The sequence below is a fragment of the Pristis pectinata genome, chromosome 1 (assembly GCF_009764475.1).
Source record: "Pristis pectinata isolate sPriPec2 chromosome 1, sPriPec2.1.pri, whole genome shotgun sequence".
Taxonomy (NCBI): Eukaryota; Metazoa; Chordata; class Chondrichthyes; order Rhinopristiformes; family Pristidae; genus Pristis; species Pristis pectinata.
Window position 1 is genome coordinate 39,151,331 of NC_067405.1, and position 17,918 is coordinate 39,169,248.

General features: G+C 45.1%; 1 protein-coding gene across 4 annotated transcripts in view; it reads right to left on the minus strand.

Moving 5' to 3' along the window:
* Nucleotides 1-8,000: 8,000 nt before the first annotated feature.
* c1h7orf57 (chromosome 1 C7orf57 homolog) overlaps nt 8,001-17,918 on the minus strand; it is a 65,183-nt gene continuing 55,265 nt past the window's right edge. For all 4 annotated transcript variants that reach the window (XM_052024649.1, XM_052024668.1, XM_052024660.1 and 1 more), the window contains one exon: nt 8,001-8,246. In XM_052024649.1, coding sequence (XP_051880609.1) covers nt 8,186-8,246 — 61 coding nt within the window. In that variant the 3' untranslated portion in view covers nt 8,001-8,185. The remainder of the gene's footprint in view (nt 8,247-17,918) is intronic.

The following is a 17,918-nucleotide window of genomic DNA, read 5'->3' on the forward strand; positions in this document are numbered from 1 at the left end:
TGGATATCTGAATGGGGTTGCTGGCTTTAACTAGAAAGTTGTGCAATTAGATATTTTTCATTTATTTAACTTTTTTGAAATTAATTTACCTAATTGGCTTATGTTTTTAAAATAGCTTTAACCTTTTAAAATTGTTTAAATAAATCGGAACAGTTTATACAAGTTTCTGGTCATCAGGGACATTTAGAGACAATAGAAAAGCCCTTTGATGGCATGAACTGTTGGTGCTGCCCGAGGTTCAGTCACCATTTGTGAACTACTCCATGTTGCAAACTGGGTGTCCAGCCAGGAGCCAAATGCTGCAAAGGATAAGTACCTCTGTGGGCATCTTGTGGGAGTTGAATGTGAGGCATGACTTGAGTTGACCACGATCTGGCTCATTAATGGTACTTCTCCAGCTGATGATGTATCTCGTAATAAATTCCACAGTGGCTGAAATGGCATTTTTCTTCACTGAAATGAGCTGTCAGCTGATCGACTAGCTGTTTGTGATATGGAGAGAGGATCATCTAGAAATTAGATTTCATCTTTTTCTGATCCACTAAACGTGCTGCATCTGGTGCTAGTCCCCACACAGACCCTTTGTTTTTAAATGGTGCCTTGGCAGTTTGCACACACAGAATTGTGCACCAAAGCAGGACCTGTGCGGCCCCAATTGGGAGCTGCATGCAAAGCTTGTGACTGCCATATCATTGCTGCACTGATCACTTGGAAGGACCTCAGACCTTTCAGGAACATTGCTCATGGCAGCCAGAGAACAGTGTATGAAAGGTTGCCATGGAGGGGAGGGAAAACACAGGGGAGGGGGCACATGGATAATCTGTGTGTTTAGGCTTCCCCCACATGATCTGCTCGATCAATTCCCATGCCATGACCAGCTCCATGGCATTGCAAAGTCTGAAATTTGCTCCACTATCAGTTGCTATGACTTCAGCTGCCTTGGCCCTCAGCTTTGGAATTCACTCTCCTAACATGACCAGCTGTATCAAAGTAGCACTAGTGTGCAAATCAGTGCTCTGCAGCGTGGAAATATATGATGTACTGGAGGCCACGTGTGGCTACATCTGACCTCTCATGGCTACTCATGCATATAGAGTCCAGGGTGGTTCCTTAAAGTACAAAACTGTGCATCCCGATGCACTTTATATCTCAGCTTTATGCCAGAAATGCTTAATCATCTTGTTGAGTCCCATTCATTTTTCTACTTTATTTAAATTAATGTTTTTAAAGGTTCTTCATAAAATTGATTGCATTTTTGAACGAATTTATCACTCATATTTTTTCAAGTAATTTTTAATGTTTAAGAAAGTTAAATGTATTTTGTGGCGACTCACCGTCTAGTCAGGCGAACTGGCTCGGCAGTCGGGTCGCGCGGCGTCGGAGCGACGAGGCCCAAGATGGCGGCGGGCCTCGTCTTTCCGAGTGACGGGGAGAACCCGCGCGCGGGAAAGTCCTGATGACGTAGGACTTACGTCATTACCAGTTGTTTTGGGCAGGAACATTCTCCCTTAAAGGGCCCGCGCAAGGCAGGAAAATAAACCAGTTCTGTTTGGCAATCCTCCGAGTAGAGTCTTGTTTTATTCCGCGGTAGCAACCGCTACATTGGTGACCCCGACGGTCCAAACGGCTTTTGGACCCGCGAAATGAACGACAGCGCAGCAGCCAATGCAGTGGCCCTCAAGCTGCCCAGCGTCTGGTTTGACCAGGCCGAAGCGCAATTCCACCTTCGGCAGATCACCTCCGACTCCACGAAGTACTACCATGTGGTTAGCCCTCTGGACCAGGAGACAGCCGCCCAGGTTGGAGACTTCATCCAGTCGCCTCCGGAGGAAGATAAGTACCCGGCTTTCAAAGACCTTTTGATCCGGACCTTCGGCCTCTCCCGTCGTGAGCGCGCCGCCCGCCTGCTTCATCTGGATGGCCTGGGGGACAGATCCCCATCCGCCCTAATGAATGAGATGCTGGCATTGGCCGAGGGTCACAAGCCATGCCTGATGTTCGAACAGGCCTTCCTTGAACAGCTCCCCAATGACATCCACTTGTTGTTAGCCGACGCCAACTTCAGCAACCCCCGTGAGGTGGCCGCCCGGGCAGATGTCCTGTGGAAGGCCAAGCGCGAGAGCGGTTCGTCCGTCAGTCAAATCACCAGGCCGCGAGCCCAACGCCCGCCTCGCCCGGCCCCAGCAACCGAGCAACCACGCCCCAGGAACGCAGACGACGACACGGGTGACCAGCTGTGCTTCTACCGTCAGAGGTGGGGTGCGGAGGCCCGTCGATGCCGCCCACCCTGCAAGTTTCAGGGAAACGCCAGGGCCAGCTGCCGCTGATGGCTACGGTGGCTGGCCGCCGACAGAGCCTCCTATTCGTTCAGGACAAGAAATCTGGACGGCGTTTCCTCATTGATACTGGAGCGGAGGTCAGTATTTTGCCCCCGACAGGCCGCGACACTCGTGACAGGCCACCAGGTCCTCTACTCAATGCTGCCAACGGTACAACGATACGGTCTTTCGGCACCCGTACGCTTCAATTACACTTTGGCGGCAGCCGTTTTACCTGGACCTTTACCCTTGCCACCGTCGCCCGACCACTCCTAGGAGCCGATTTCCTTTGGGCCCACAACCCGTTAGTCGACCTGCGAAGGAAGCGGTTAGTCCACTCTAGCACTCTCCGGACCTATCCCCTGGGAGAAATCAGCCCACCAGCCCCGCTCCTGGACTCCATTTCCCTTTCTGGCGACGATTTCGCCAAGCTCCTAGCCGAATTCCCATCGATTTTGGCACCTTCGTTTACAAACTCTAGGCCCACACACGGGGTACGACACCACATCATTACCACAGGGCCACCCCTTCATGCCCGAGCACGACGATTACCTCCAGACAAGCTCCGCCTGGCAAAGGAAGAGTTCCGTCACATGGAGGAGCTGGGGATTGTTCGCAGGTCAGACAGCCCCTGGGCCTCCCCCCTGCACATGGTCCCCAAAGCCACCGGAGGGTGGAGGCCCTGCAGCGACTACTGCAGGCTGAATGACGCCACCACCCCGGACCGCTATCCCATCCCTCACATCCAGGACTTCGCAGCGAACTTACACAGGGCCCGCATCTTTTCCAAAGTGGACCTTGTTAGGGGATACCACCAAATCCCGGTCCATCCAGACGCGTCCCAAAACTGCGATTATCACCCCATTCGGCCTGTTCGAATTCCTTCGGATGCCGTTTGGCCTTAAGAACGCCGCGCAGACCTTCCAGCGGCTGATGGACATGGTAGGCCGAGACCTGGACTTCGTGTTCATTTACTTGGACGACATACTGATCGCCAGCCGTAACCGCCAGAACACCTTTCCCACCTCCGCCAGCTGTATTCCCGCCTCCGCGATTTCGGCCTCACGATCAACCCGTCCAAGTGCCAATTTGGACTTGACTCTATCGATTTCCTCGGCCACAAAATCACCAGCGACGGGGCAACACCCCTACCCGCCAAGGTGGATGCTATCCGCCATTTTGCCCGCCCCGACACAGTCAAAGGCCTACAGGAATTCCTTGAGATGGTCAACTTTTACCATCGTTTCATCCCTGCAGCAGCCCGTATCATGCGCCCTCTGTTCTCGCTGCTGGCTGGTAAGGGCAAGGACATCACCTGGACTGACGAGGCTGCGGCTGCTTTCGTTAAGGCCAAAGACGCCCTGGCAGATGCCACGATGCTGGTACACCCCAGGACTGACGTCCCGACTGCCCTCACGGTAGACGCGTCCAACACCGCGGTGGGTGGGGTACTGGAACAGCTACTCAAAGGCCGCTGGCAACCCTTGGCATTTTTCAGCAAGCACCTTAGACCGCCCGAACTGAAGTACAGCGCTTTTGATCGGGAACTTCTAGCGCTGTATCTGGCGGTCCGGCATTTCCGATACTTTCTAGAAGGCAGGCCTTTCACCGCTTTCACCGATCGTAAGCCTCTGTCCTTTGCCTTCTCCAAAGTCTCCGATCCCTGGTCAGCTCGTCAGCAGAGACATTTATCCTACATTTCCGAGTTCACAACTGACATCCACATGTCTCTGGAAAGGATAATGTCGTTGCTGATGCACTTTCCAGACCAACCATCCGCAACCTATCCTTGGGTGTCGACTACACTGCCCTAGCTGACACACAGCAAGCCGACGACGAACTGCCCAGCTACAGAACCGCAGTCCGGGTCTGCAGCTCCGAGATTTCTTGGTTGGTCCAGGTCAGCGGACCCTACTTTGCGACGTTGCGACTGGTCAGCCCCACCCTATAGTCCCTGCAGCCTGGTGGAGACGCGTTTTTGACTCGGTACATGGGTTGGCGCACCCGTCCATCAGATCTACTGTCTGACTGGTCGCCAGCAAGTTTGTCTGGCATGGCCTGCGCAAACAGGTCAGTGAGTGGGCCAGGACTTGTCCGCACTGCCAGACGTCAAAAGTCCAGCGACACACCAAGGTCCCCCACAGCAGTTTGAGCCTACCCGTAGGAGGTTCGACCACATACACGTCGACCTCGTGGGCCCTCTGCCGATTTCAAGAGGAGCCTGGTACCTCCTTACCGTCGTGGACCGGTTCACGAGGTGGCCTGAGGCAACCCCCCCGACTGACATCACCACTGATTCCTGCGCCCGGGCGCTGCTCACAACTTGGGTCTCACATTTTGGCGTTCCGGCCCACATCACTTCAGACAGAGGCACCCAATTCACTTCTAGTCTCTGGGCTGCATTAGCGAACCTGCTAGGGATGCAGCTGTACACCACCACGGCCTACCATCCTCAATCAAACGGGTTGGTGGAACGTTTTCACCGCCATCTGAAATCGGCCTTGATGGCCCGCCTGAAGGGTCCTAACTGGGTTGACGAGCTGCCTTGGGTCCTGCTCGGCATACGCACTGCCCCCAAAGAAGACCTCTGCACTTTGTCCTGAGCTTGTATACGGGGCGCCACTAGTTGTCCCCGGGGATTTCATACCTGCCCTTCGGGACCAAGGGGAACAACCCCCAGCAGTCCTACAAAGACTGCGCGAGAAGCTTGGTGACTTGGCCCCGATTCCCACCTCACGGCACGGTCAAGCCCCATCCTGCCAGCCCAAGGAACTACGGGACTGTAAGTTTGTTTTCGTTCGCAGGGGCACACCTCGGGTGCCATTGCAACGACCATACGAGGGACCGTTCCGAGTCATACGGAATAACGGATCCACTTTTATTTTGGACATTGGAGGCAGGGAACAGGTTTTTCACGGCGGACCGCCTCAAACCGGCCCATTTGGATCTGCAACAGCCTGTCGAGGTTGCCACGCTGCGACGCAGAGGCCGCCCCCCTAAGCGGCAGCTGGCACAGCCCACGGACCTTGGGGACTGTATCGCCGGTTCTGGGGGGGGTTGTGTGGTGACTCACCGTCTAGTCGGGAACCGGCTCGGCAGTCGGGTCGCGCGGCGTCGGACCGACGAGGCCCAAGATGGCGGCGGGCCTCGTCTTTCCGAGCGACGGGGAGAACCCGCGCGCGGTAAAGTCCTGATGACGTAGGATTTATGTCATTACCGGTTGTTTTGGGCGGGAACATTCTCCCTTAAAGGGCCCGTGCAAGGCGGGAAAATAAACCAGTTCTGTTTGGCAATCCTACGAGTAGAGTCTTGTTTTATTCCGCGGTAGCAACCGCTACAATTTCATCATTATATTTAGAAACAATAAACAAGGCTTTCTGATGGCATGATTTAGAATGAACTGTTAAAAGGATTGGAAGCTGATTCATTTCTAACTTTCAGAAGGGAATTTATTACATGAATAAATAGGAGGAGGCAACACTGTTTAGTGGGGGGGGGGAGGGAGTGAAACTAACAAGAGAGGCTTTAAATAAACAAATACAATTGGCAAAATGACCTCCTACAAAAGTAAGACTATTTGCTAGAATTGACTTACTTTCTTTGAGTTCTAGTTTGTTGACTCTCCCAGATTGATAAGTCGTTCATTCATTTATTCTGTAGAGCAACCAAATATACAAAACTTGCTTGCAACAGGAACAGAACATTGTACTCTGATTTCAGATAGGGGGTAAAATTTAGAGATCAAAATATGGAGGAGGTTTTTTTCAAAAAAATACTTCATTCAGTATTTCCTCCGTTCTGCAGTTCTCTGAAAGAATAAGGGGACCTTTAGGCAAGTTACATTTTTACAAATGCATATTCCTGTTATGTGCCTCCCTACTTGGATTGGAGTATGCATCAGGTCATTTTAGGCTGCCCATTATTTTTCGGGAGAGGAACTCCTTAAGTGCATTAAGAAAGTCAATGTTCTGCACATGGAACTGATCTTACTGCAGATCATCTATGATTAATGAGTTGAAACAATATAATCTGGCACGAGTACTAGAATCTTTCTACAAAACCTGGCAAAAAGAATCTAGAATGATTTTGAAATTAGTTTAAGATCTATTTGTAAGCCTAATAAAATAATTATAGACTCTATTGTAACATTTTCTTTATTAAATACAAATGTTTTTTTTTATAAATTTAAGAAATAAAATTGTACTGAGAGATCAAAGAACATAGACTGCAAGTCTAAGTTCATTCCTTTGTATATCCTTCCTCAAATTATGGTCTTCAATTACTTTAAGTATTCCCACCAAATCTGCTCAAATAACATGACTATTTTGTGTTGTAGAGTGATAGGACACAATTTACAGGTTTTGCATGGCTCCTGAGGTGTGCCGAGGTGGGAGCAAGAAGGGGTGTGGCCTCCCCCCCTCCTGAATAATTATTAAGCATTTTAAGCATCTGCATTTGCGTGACGCAAGTGTGCTTAATATGCCTCTTCATAAACAGTCACCTTGTCTGCACACACCTTTTGTTATCTGACAGTGAATTGCTAATTTTAGCCACAGACCTGATGACCACTCACCATATATCTCCATATAGAATGGAAAATAAATCTGCAAATTACCTATCAATCCATTCATGAGCCTCCCAGTAGCAATTCAGGAGTTGCAGAAAACTGCCAGCAGACTGCCAGCTGTGTTTTTCTTCACAGCTACAGCAGGTGTCTGGCTGGGAAAGCTTTAAAAGGTGAAAATCAAGGAAACACAATAAAGGCTCATATACCACACTGCTTATGGCTGTGCAGGCTCACTATACAAAAGATAATGTTAAACCCAATACCCTGACAATAATTCCCCTCCTACCATTGCCACTGGGAATCCTGCTGGTTGCCTTTTCACCACCTGTTGACTGCAAATGCCACCTGCCAGCTGGGGTCTCTGGCCCACCTTACTCCCAATACAGCTGATTCCCAGGATTGCCTTGGGAGATGCAGCAGTTTGCCTGGGTAAAGACAATGAATGCCCCAATTTCCTCGGGATATGGGGCAGAGGGTTAATAGTTTAGAATAGAGTTCCCCTTTGTCTGTATAAGCTCCAACTCACTTCTGAGTGCAAGCCTGCAGAAGATTGCTACTCTCTAATCATCAGGAATTTTCTGTCAGTGTAGCAGTACTATAATTTTGCAGACAGACTTCTGGGGGCTCCTTATAAATAGTATGAATCTTACTGGAAATTCAATGATCCCCAACCCAGAAAATGGTGAGTCAATGATGGAAGGGCAGGAGGAAAACTAGTCTACCTCAAAGTCAAAAAGTGAGGTAATTTAATCACTTGGAGAATACACCTTATTGATTATATGTTCCCTTAAATATTACAAGAATATCAGAATTCAAATGATCTTCCATCAATCTTAAATCATGTTTCTAAATACTACTTCTTCCATATGTTAAGATTCATGCCAATATTCTTGTATTTCAGACAGCCTTGGTGACGAATTGTAGAACATAGAGATTTCCTACTGCCTCTTTAAAACTAGTTAAATTTAAGATCAAATCCACATTTCATTTTATACAACATTTATTTTGTTTTATTACTGAATTCAACTTCAATGTTTGAACAATTTTCACAAAATAATCATACTTCAATTAAATGTTAAGCAATGCAATAAAAATGTTGCATTTATTTGTATTAATGTATTCAGCTCAAAAAAGTAGGTGATATTAAATCACAGAATTTGAATTAGTTATTCATATTTATGTATTATTCAGTTATGAGCATCAATCAGAATGACAACTATAAAAAAAATTCAGTATTTCAAAAACATGCAGTACTTTTATATTAATTTACTTATTATCTACAATCAGATTCTGTCACTTTTCACGCAAGAGCAATTTCAGACTGCATACGGTTCTCCACATTCCCAGGAATATCTGTAAGCCTAGTATGCAAGAACAAAATGTTAATAAACTGAGCATCAAGAGCCAGTGGCTTACCACAAATTAATATTTTTGCATACCTAGTTTCATATCTAGTTCTCATATGCCTATTATATCTGGATTTTAATTTTGCTCCCTCTCCCCAACCACCTTCCTAAGAAAACAGGGTGAATGGGTGGCTAATTTATGGCTTATTATGTTGCCCCATTTACAGCTTCACACTTTTAAGTAGTAGCTAAGGAATCTCATGAACAGATTCAAGTTGCTGTAGTATGCTACAGTTTTGCTGAGCTCTGCCACTATCTTTCCCTATTTTGCTGTTGTCTACTGTGTTCATGTGGCAGAACTGTGCAGCTTTGATCTGATCTTTTGGTTCAGGGATTGCTCAGCTCTGTTTATTGCGTCGTTGTCTTGTTGCCTTAGCATGGACATGGTTGCACTTTGCAGCTTTGTTAGATTGCCACCTCTGTCTTAGGAAAGCATGATGCCACTCTTGGCATCACACTTCTCATTCAACCATGGTTGGATCCCTGGACTTGATGGTATTTCCAGAGTCAGGAAAATGCTGGATCACAAGATTATAGATTGTGGCGCAATCCAGATTTTTCTGCATTTGGTGAAAAAAACACCTCATGGGTGCTGAATTTTGAGCCTGCTAGATCTGTTCTGATTCTATCACCTTTAGCATAATGGTGGGGAGCAATAGATCACACATTTTTGTTGCCTTCCCTTTGCGTACACAGCTAAGCAGACTCAAACCTATCAGTACTTGGATGGGAAGCTACCTGGCAATACTAGGCACATTGCATCTGCATACACTGGGCAAATATACATTGATAATATCACACAACATGATGGCAGCTGCCCTTTTTTATAAAGACATAACTTTATTTATAAGGAATACATGAAGTCATTCCTATCACTACTGTTTGTAGAAAATAAATTTACAACAGGTAGACTTGTGAGGAAAAGGTCAAATGGGTTTATTCCTGTGCTGGTTCACTTTCCATCCACTAGAGACTTTGTCTGGTAGTAGATCATTAAGGAGTCAACACTCGGTCAATGATAGAGCTATCAAAACTGCTTTTGGTGTTGGATTTTGAGTGTTCTGCTCGGAGTAAAGTTTGTGCAGGTTTCACAAAGGAAATTTGCACAAAATCAACTTGAGCTGGTGTATTAACGAAACATAGCTAAGTATGAATTTCCTTGATAGTCTGCACCACTTTTGGAGGCTCTCCCACATAAAAGACCAGCTCATGTGAATTTCTTGGATGTAGATTTTGGGTTTCTGAAGATGGACAACTTTTTTCTTTTGTGTTTTAAAGAAGCTCACTAAGACTTGCGCTATATTTAATCAAAATGCTGAATGTTAGAAATTTTAAAGATCCTATCCCTTAGAATCACATTGATACAGCACAAAATAAACCCATTTACTTAAATTGTACCTGTTCTGTCTCTCTGGTTGCAGTACCCAGATCCATTGATAAATTTTGGCTGTTTAATGTCAGAAAGTTTGGGATGTGTGCCATCTCACAGAAGTCCTGAACATACCAAAGGATTTGTACCTGAATCCACCCACTGCTGAACATCACATGGGCTCCCTGGGTGAGGGCATGGACTTGCTGAGATTTCCCAGCAGTTATGCTGTGGAAAATCCTCACAGATCTGTTTGAGGATACTCATGGTGCAGGATCAGCAACCCCACTGATTTTAATGAGGTATGATTATAGTGGTGACCTGGATGGCAGCACTGAGCAAATTAACAAGGCATGTTTACCACAGGAAGAGGGAGGCAAAGAAGAACTGAAGATAATTTGAGTAAAGAGACTAAACACAGAAGTCTGAAATAGAAATAAGACCAACAACTGCTGCTTTTGTTCAAGTACATGGAGGACTGGCTAGGTATAAAACTGGGCTCAGCCTGAGTTCAAAACTGAGAGCGGCCGGTCCAGACGTGATGCATGCCCAAGAACTTTTTTTCTGGACTTGACCTCACCCAAGCGTTGATTCTCTCTGTGCCATCCCCACTACCCTCACACTCACTTTCTCTTTGTGCCTCTTAATTTGTGCCTGCATGTAGTGCACTTTGGCAAATCACTGTTATCTTTCTGCTGCAGAGTGCTATTAAAGTACTACAATCACATTTTTTATGTATATCCAGCAGAAGAGAGGAAACATAATAGGGAAACCCACTCACCAGAGACATGATGCCATATACTATTTGGATCTTGAAGCATAGTGGTGCCAGTTAGTAGAGCTACTGCCTAACAGCTCTAGCAACTCAGGTTCATTTCTAACCTCTAAATCTGTGGTGTATGCACGTTCCTCCCTGTGACTGTGTGGGTTTGCTCTGGGTGCTCTGGTTTCCTCCCATATCCTGAAGACATGTGGTTTGGTAGGTTAGTTGCTAGTTGTACATTACCTTAGTGTGTGAGTGGTAGACTCGGAGGTGAATTGAGAGGAATGCGGGGAGAATTATGAAGGGATTTGTGTAAATGGGTACTTGATGGTTAGTGTGGACTCAATGAGCAAAGGACCTGTTTCTGTGCTATATGACTCCATGCCTCTACTATGAGCATTCCTGGTCACACATCAATAGGGCGGTACGGTAGTGTAGCAGTTAGCGTAACCACCAATACAGCACCAGCGACCTGGTTCATTTCCCGCGCTGTCTGTAAGGAGTTTGTACGTTCTCCCTGTGACTACATGAGTTTCCTCTGGGTGCTCTGGTTTCCTCCCACGTTCCAAAAAAAGACATACAGGTTTGGAAGTTGTGGGCATGCTATGTTGGCGCTAGAAGCGTGGCGACACTTGTGGGCTGCCCCCAGCACATTCTCAGACTGTGCTGGTTGTTAACGCAAAAAGAAGCATTTCATTGTGTGTTTCGATGTACATGCGACTAATAATTAAATATTATTATTATTTTCTATGAGGACAACAATCAATCTGCGTCATGGGATTGGCACTTCCAGTACAAGTCATATTGATCAAGTTCTTAGTTTTTCTGCTTTCACTGCATTTTACACTAATATAGAGAAAACCTCCTATTTCTGGTAGCGTGAGAATCTAGAGTTGGGGGAATAGGTATAGATAAGGGACTGAAATGTAAACAAATGTCTTTATTCAAAGGGTTGCATATTTTTGAAATTCAATTCCCCAAGGGGTATGCAGCTCAGCCAATGAGTATTTTCATTGATTAAGATTTGTTAGATTATTTTATGCCAAAGAAGTTAAGGAAAATAGAATTGTCATAAGAACATAAACATAAGAAATAGGAGCAGGAGTAGGCCATCTGGCCTGTCGAGCCTGCTCTGCCATTAAATAAGATCATGGCTGATCTGGCCGTGGACTCAGGTCCCCCTACCTGCCTTTTCCTGATAACTCTTAATTCCCCTACTATGCAAAAATCTAACTGTGTCTTAAATGTATCTAATGAGGTAGACTCTACTGCTTCCCTGGGCAGAGAATTCCACAGGAAAAAGTCAAAGTCGAGTTTATTGTCATATGCACAAGTACATCTATGCACAGATGCAATGAAACAGACCGTGAAAGATAAACAATGATATTATTGCGTGGTGGAGTTGGCGTTAATGGTCACATGACTTAGTCCTGCTTCCATTTCTTATGTTCCCTTTACTTGCCCCACTATATCTTTATTGCACCGGCAACTAAATTTTGAATGCTATTTTTTTTGCCACAAACAGCCTTAGAAAGGATGGAATCTGCATTAAGATATTTACAGTCTTGTCAAAGACAAACATGTCAACAAACTGGGCAGGCCCTCATCCTTCAAGCACAACAGTGAAACAGTTGAGTCTTCTAGTAATGATGAAACTTTCAAAACCAGCAGATTCATTGTATTCAATATCCCTAGTATAGGAGGTGAAATTCTAGGACACTAGTCCAGTACAATAACCCTTTCACACCATGCTTGAAAAATGTAGCCCCACTTCAATTCACCACACGTAACAAAGGCCAGGGGCTTTGGTAATATCCGGTTTGATAGTCTCAAGACCTGCACACCAAAAATAGCGATGCACCTAGCTAAGTTGTTACAATGGAAGTAAGACACTGGCATATAATTGCCTGAGCATATCCCCTACACCATTAATGGACAACTGTTAAACTATCAGCTTCATTCTCAACTCCTCTGATATGAAAGGATCAATGCCAGCATCTAGCAGGACCTGGAAATAAAGCAAGGGTTGTGTTAATAAATGGCTAGGTATCATTTGAGCTAGCTATTTGTTACCTTCAACAAGAGAAAGGCAAGTACACTCTCCTGGATCTTCAAAGGTACTAGCAAAACTGGTAACTTTTGTTGTCAAAAATAATCAAAAAACACAACATAAAACAACAGTGCTGATGAAAATTTTAACAGAATTTGCCACTTTGTTGGTCTGCTTCATTAGGTTTCTTCACCAGCTACTGTAGCCTGTGCTAAAGGCGAGTTTAATGCTTTTAATATCTTTTGAAAAATCTTCCTCTGGAGCAAAGAGGAGCATGATTCCATTGTCTTGACGATCAACTACATCTCTAATCCCAGCTACAATCACCTCCTACCCTACAATTACAATTTGCCTGAGGATTATTGCTGGGTTGGCCGGGGGGGGGGGGGGGGGGTGGGGAGGAGGGAAGGTGGAATATGTTGCAAAATTATTTCTTTAATGTTGATTATAGATGATGCCAATTCCTAGTGATCCTCAGGCATCTTGATTCAGATGCAAACTGCTGTCACAGCAATCGCTGCAGCATGTAATTGCAAGATGAAGAAATTACTATCAAAATTGGTTGATCTGCTGGTTTTGAACTGCTACCAAGTTTATTATGTTTCATATTTCTATTAATCCTCCAAAACCACTTTTCAATGCTAAGTATCCAAGAGAGCCGAGTAGCAATGTACCTGCTATACTGGGCATTGTGGGACAAGTCTGACTGGGAACATTGTGTCCATTTTAGGGGTAGGCAATAAACTCGACCATCAGACACTGAACAGAAGTTTGCTTCAGGGGTCGGAAGTTGTTGGATGCATTTATGACAGCCAATTATATGGGTAAGCTAAATTGCTTTTTGCATTTTTATCTTAGTAACTATACTCCCACCTGGGGCTAGTCTGCTGAGGAGAGGTGTTTGCGGTAAGGCGGTTTGGGTGCTGATAAAGTAGATGATAGCTGATTTTCTTTTTTTTAAAAAAATTGACAATTTCATTGTTTCTTCATCTGGTTAAGAACATTGCATATAAACAAATTAGAATTTGAATGGCAGTTTTTGAATTTGCATAAAAATAATTACATGGAAATCTAATTTGAGGTTACATGCATTTAATGGAACAGAAATTACCAGCAGACAGCTGCAGTTTTGGAGCTATGAGAAATCTAATCATATTCAAAAATGCACAATGCTGGATATGAACAATGTTAACTGAGTAAGCAGCCTTTCCATGACTTCTTGCTGTTTTGAAGACCAAATTTTACATCTTTGTTTATTTCTGCAGTGTATGAGCAGTCTCAATTACTAAAAAGTTTCTTTGCTTATGAATTCAATTGTGTCCTTTTCAGAAAAAAATGACACCACTGGGGGATAGGTGGAAACATGTATCAAAATAGATAATGTAAATAGGATTTTGGAATGAAAGCTTAACTAGGTAGCATGGGGCACAAGGGCAGCTAGATGAGGAAGGATTTTGCAGCATTGACAACTCTTTCTCTGAATTGGTAATTTGTGATATGGTACCACTTGGAAACGGTAAATGATGTATAGGCTACCAGGTAATTCTTAGGATCTGGATATTGTGACAAGTGTCTAGAATTTGGCTGGGATATAGTTGTATTGTGGCTGAGACTCCTAGAGTTGAGGAAATCAGGTCCTATAAGGGCCCACAAAATTCTAACTTGAGTTATCTCAAAGTGCCTGGCCCTGCCAATATTGCCATAACATGGCATCTATCTGTATACTCAGTCTTGGAATGCAGAAATCTGCTTAGAATTTTGTAAATACAAGACAAGTATGGATTGACTAAAAGAAGATCCTTTTAACAAAGCAAATGAATTTTTAATACATTTTAAGCTCCAATTTGTACCTAAAATCTCAATCTAGGACTTCACTCAAAATTGTTACAGGCACTGATAAGTACAGATCCTTGACTTAAGACCTTGCCAGTGCCACAAGACCAGATCTTGCTCTGATTCCATGCCTTGACATCCGATTGTGGGGTTCTGTGTCCCCTGATGTAAATGCCTGGATTATTTTTGAAATGATAATTAGACCAACATGCACTTTGAAATATTCACATTTTAAATTCAAAATTCTGCGTTATGTATGCATTTTCTTCAAAGGGCAGATCTTCCATTGCCCCCAAATTGCTGACTGTCTGCACTGTTTGCTTCAGCGTGGCCCAGAGCACAGTCTTCTGCCACATCCCAATTCCCAGCACTTTTACACAACCCAGCACAGCATAGGGTCTGTATCAGCAATGGCAGCTGGCTGCACTCACAGAGGCACTTGGACAGCAGAGAGACTCTAATGTCTGACTCACAGTCTGTCAAAGCTGTCACTGTGATTGGGCCGTTGAACGTTTGTGAATGACTCTGACATTCAGAAGCATTCAGGACCACTTGGGACACAGAAAATAAGTTAAAAAACCCTTTAATTGTTTTATGTTTAAAAAGTACTTCCACACACAAAAAATAATTGAAACTAACAAATAAATAATAACTATACAACAACTTTTTTACCAAGGGGCAATGTCTCCCATTCATTTGAATAGGGCTGACATGCTTGTGCCGGGTTTAAACTAGCACAGGCTCAGCAGGGATTCCCAGCCTGGGAGCTAGGATACCTGCAAAACACCGCACCACCCCATTGGACACCATGAGGGACCTCTAACGGGATATCCAAGTAATTTCCATCCTTAGCATTGGCATTGAGGTAGAATATACCCTTATATTTGAGGATATATCAGAAAATGAGATAGGTGGAGAGGAGGGCAATATATATCTGTGTAATGGCTGTATTTATAATCAAAGATCAGAAAATATTAAAAGTTATGCAAGAAATAAATCAGTGTTTACTCACTAAAGTAACCTTGTACATTGGTCTTTAGCTCATGGTAACATGAGTAAACTTTGCAACGTACATGAGTAAATTAAGGACAGGTAATAGAACATAGAAGAGTATAGCACATTACAGGCCTTTCAGTCCATGGTGTTGTGCTGACCTATATAAACTTACTCCACAATCAATCTAACCCTTCCCTTCTACACAGCCCATAACCCTCCATTTTTCTTGTATCCATGTGCTTATCCAAGAGTCTTTTAAATGTTCCTATTTTATCAGCCTCTACCACCACCCCCAGCAGTGCATTCCAGGCACCTACCACTCTGCATAAAAAACCTATCTCTGACATCTCCCCTAAACTTTCCTCCACTCACCTTAAACGTATATCCTCTGGTATTGGCCATTGCCACCCTGGGAAAAGGTGCTGGCTGTTCACTCTATCTATATGTCTCATAATCTTATACACCTCTCTCAAGTTGCCTTTCTTCCTCAGTCGCTCCAAAGAGAAAAGTCCTAGCTCGCTCAACCTTTCCTCATAAGACATATTCTCTAATCCAGGCAGCATCCTGATAAATCTCCTGTGCACCCTCTTTAAAGCTTCTACATCCTTCCTATAATGAGGCGACCAGAACTGAACATTACCTTGTGGCTCTTGAACTCAATCCCCCAACTAATGAAGGCCAGCACACCACCTTCTTAGCCACCCTATCAACTTGCCTGGCAACATTGAAGGATCTATGGACTTGGACCCCAAGATCCCTCTGTTCCTCCACACTGCTAAGAATCCTGCCATTAGCCTTGTATTCCGCCTTCAAGTTCGTTCTTCCAAAATGTATCACTTCACACTTTTGCGGATTGAACTTGATCTGCCACTTCTCCACCCAACTCTGCACTCTGTCTATATCCCATTGTAACCTACAACAATCTTCTATACTATCCACAACACCTTCAACCTTCATGTCATCTGCAAATCTACGAACCCACCCCTCCACTTCCTCATCCAAGTCATTTATAAAAATCACAAAGAGCAGGGGTCCCAGAACAGATCCTTGCAGAGCACTACTAGTCACCCATGACAACAACCCTGTTATTTTTGCACCTTTCCAAAATCTGTCTCCTTATCTGCTGCTCGGTGTCCCAGTGGCTATTGGGGCGCCTCTAGAATATTCCCAATTGAATGATTGCTCCCTTCCTGTTTCTGATTTCCACCCACACTGACTCAGTAGATGATCCCTTCATGATGTTCTCCCTTTCTGCAGCTGTGATACTTTCCCTAATTAATAATGCCACTCACTCCCTCTTTTACCTCCTTCCCTATCTCTTTTGAACCATCTAAGCCCTGGAACAAAAAAGCAGCCAACCCTGCCCTTGCGACAGCCAAGTCTCTGTAATGGCCACAACATCGTAATTCCATGTACTGATCCATGCTCTAAATTCGTCACCCTTATTCTTAATACTTCTCGCCTTAAAGTAAACACATTTTTGCCCATCCAACTGACTGCATTTCTGCCCTATCCATTGCCTATCCTTCCTCACAGTCTCTCTGCACAATGCATCTACACCAACTGCTCCATCATCTGACCTAACACTCTGGTTCCCATCCCCCCTGCCAACCTAGTTTAAGCCCTCCCCAACAGCTCTAGCAAACCTGCCCACAAGGACATTGGTCCCTCTGGAGTTCAGGTGCAAGCTGTCCCTTTTGTACAGGTCATACCTTTCCCAGAAGAGATCCCAATGATCCACAAATGTGAAACCCTGCCCACTGCACCAACTCTTCAGCCACACATTCGTCTGCTAAATCAACCTATTCTTACCCTCAATGATGCATGGCACAGGCAGCAATCCAGAGTTTACTACCCTTGAGGTCCTGCTTCTTAGCTTCCTTCCTAACTCCCTATATTCCCTCTTCAGGACCTCATCCCTTATCCTATCTATGTTGTTGGTACCACCGACTTCTGGCTGCTCACCCTTGCCCTTAAGGATGCTGTGGACTCAATCTGAGATGTCTCTGACCCTGACATCTGGGAGGCAACATCCCAACTGGGAGTCTCGTTCTCATCCAGAATCTCCTATCTGTTCCCCTAATCAATGAATCCCCTCTCACTATCACTCCCCTCTTCTTCCCCCTTCCCTTCTGAGCCACAGATCCAGACAGTGCTGTGGCTTTCCTCTGGTAAGTCTCCCCCACAACAATATTCAAAGCAGTATACTTGTTATTGTGCAGAACAGCCACAGGGGTATCCTGCACTGACTGCCTATTCCCTTTCCCTCTCCTGATGGTCGCCCAGCTACCTGCGTCCTGCAACCTAGGCATGACTGCCTCCCTGTAAGTCTTCTCTATTGACCCCTCAGCCTCCTGAATGATCCGGAGTTCATCCAGCTCCAACTCCAGCTCCCTAACGTGGTCTGTAAGGAGCTGCGGCCGGATGCACTTCTTGCAAGCGTAGTCATCAGGGACACTGGAGGTTTCCCTGACTTCCCACATCCTGCAAGTATAGCATACCATTGCCCTGACTGCCATTCCCACTGCTCTGACTGTGCAATAAGAAAGAAAGAGACCTTACCTGAACCTCACCTTAGCCTATGCTTACCGAAGCCGAATCAATGATAACAACAAA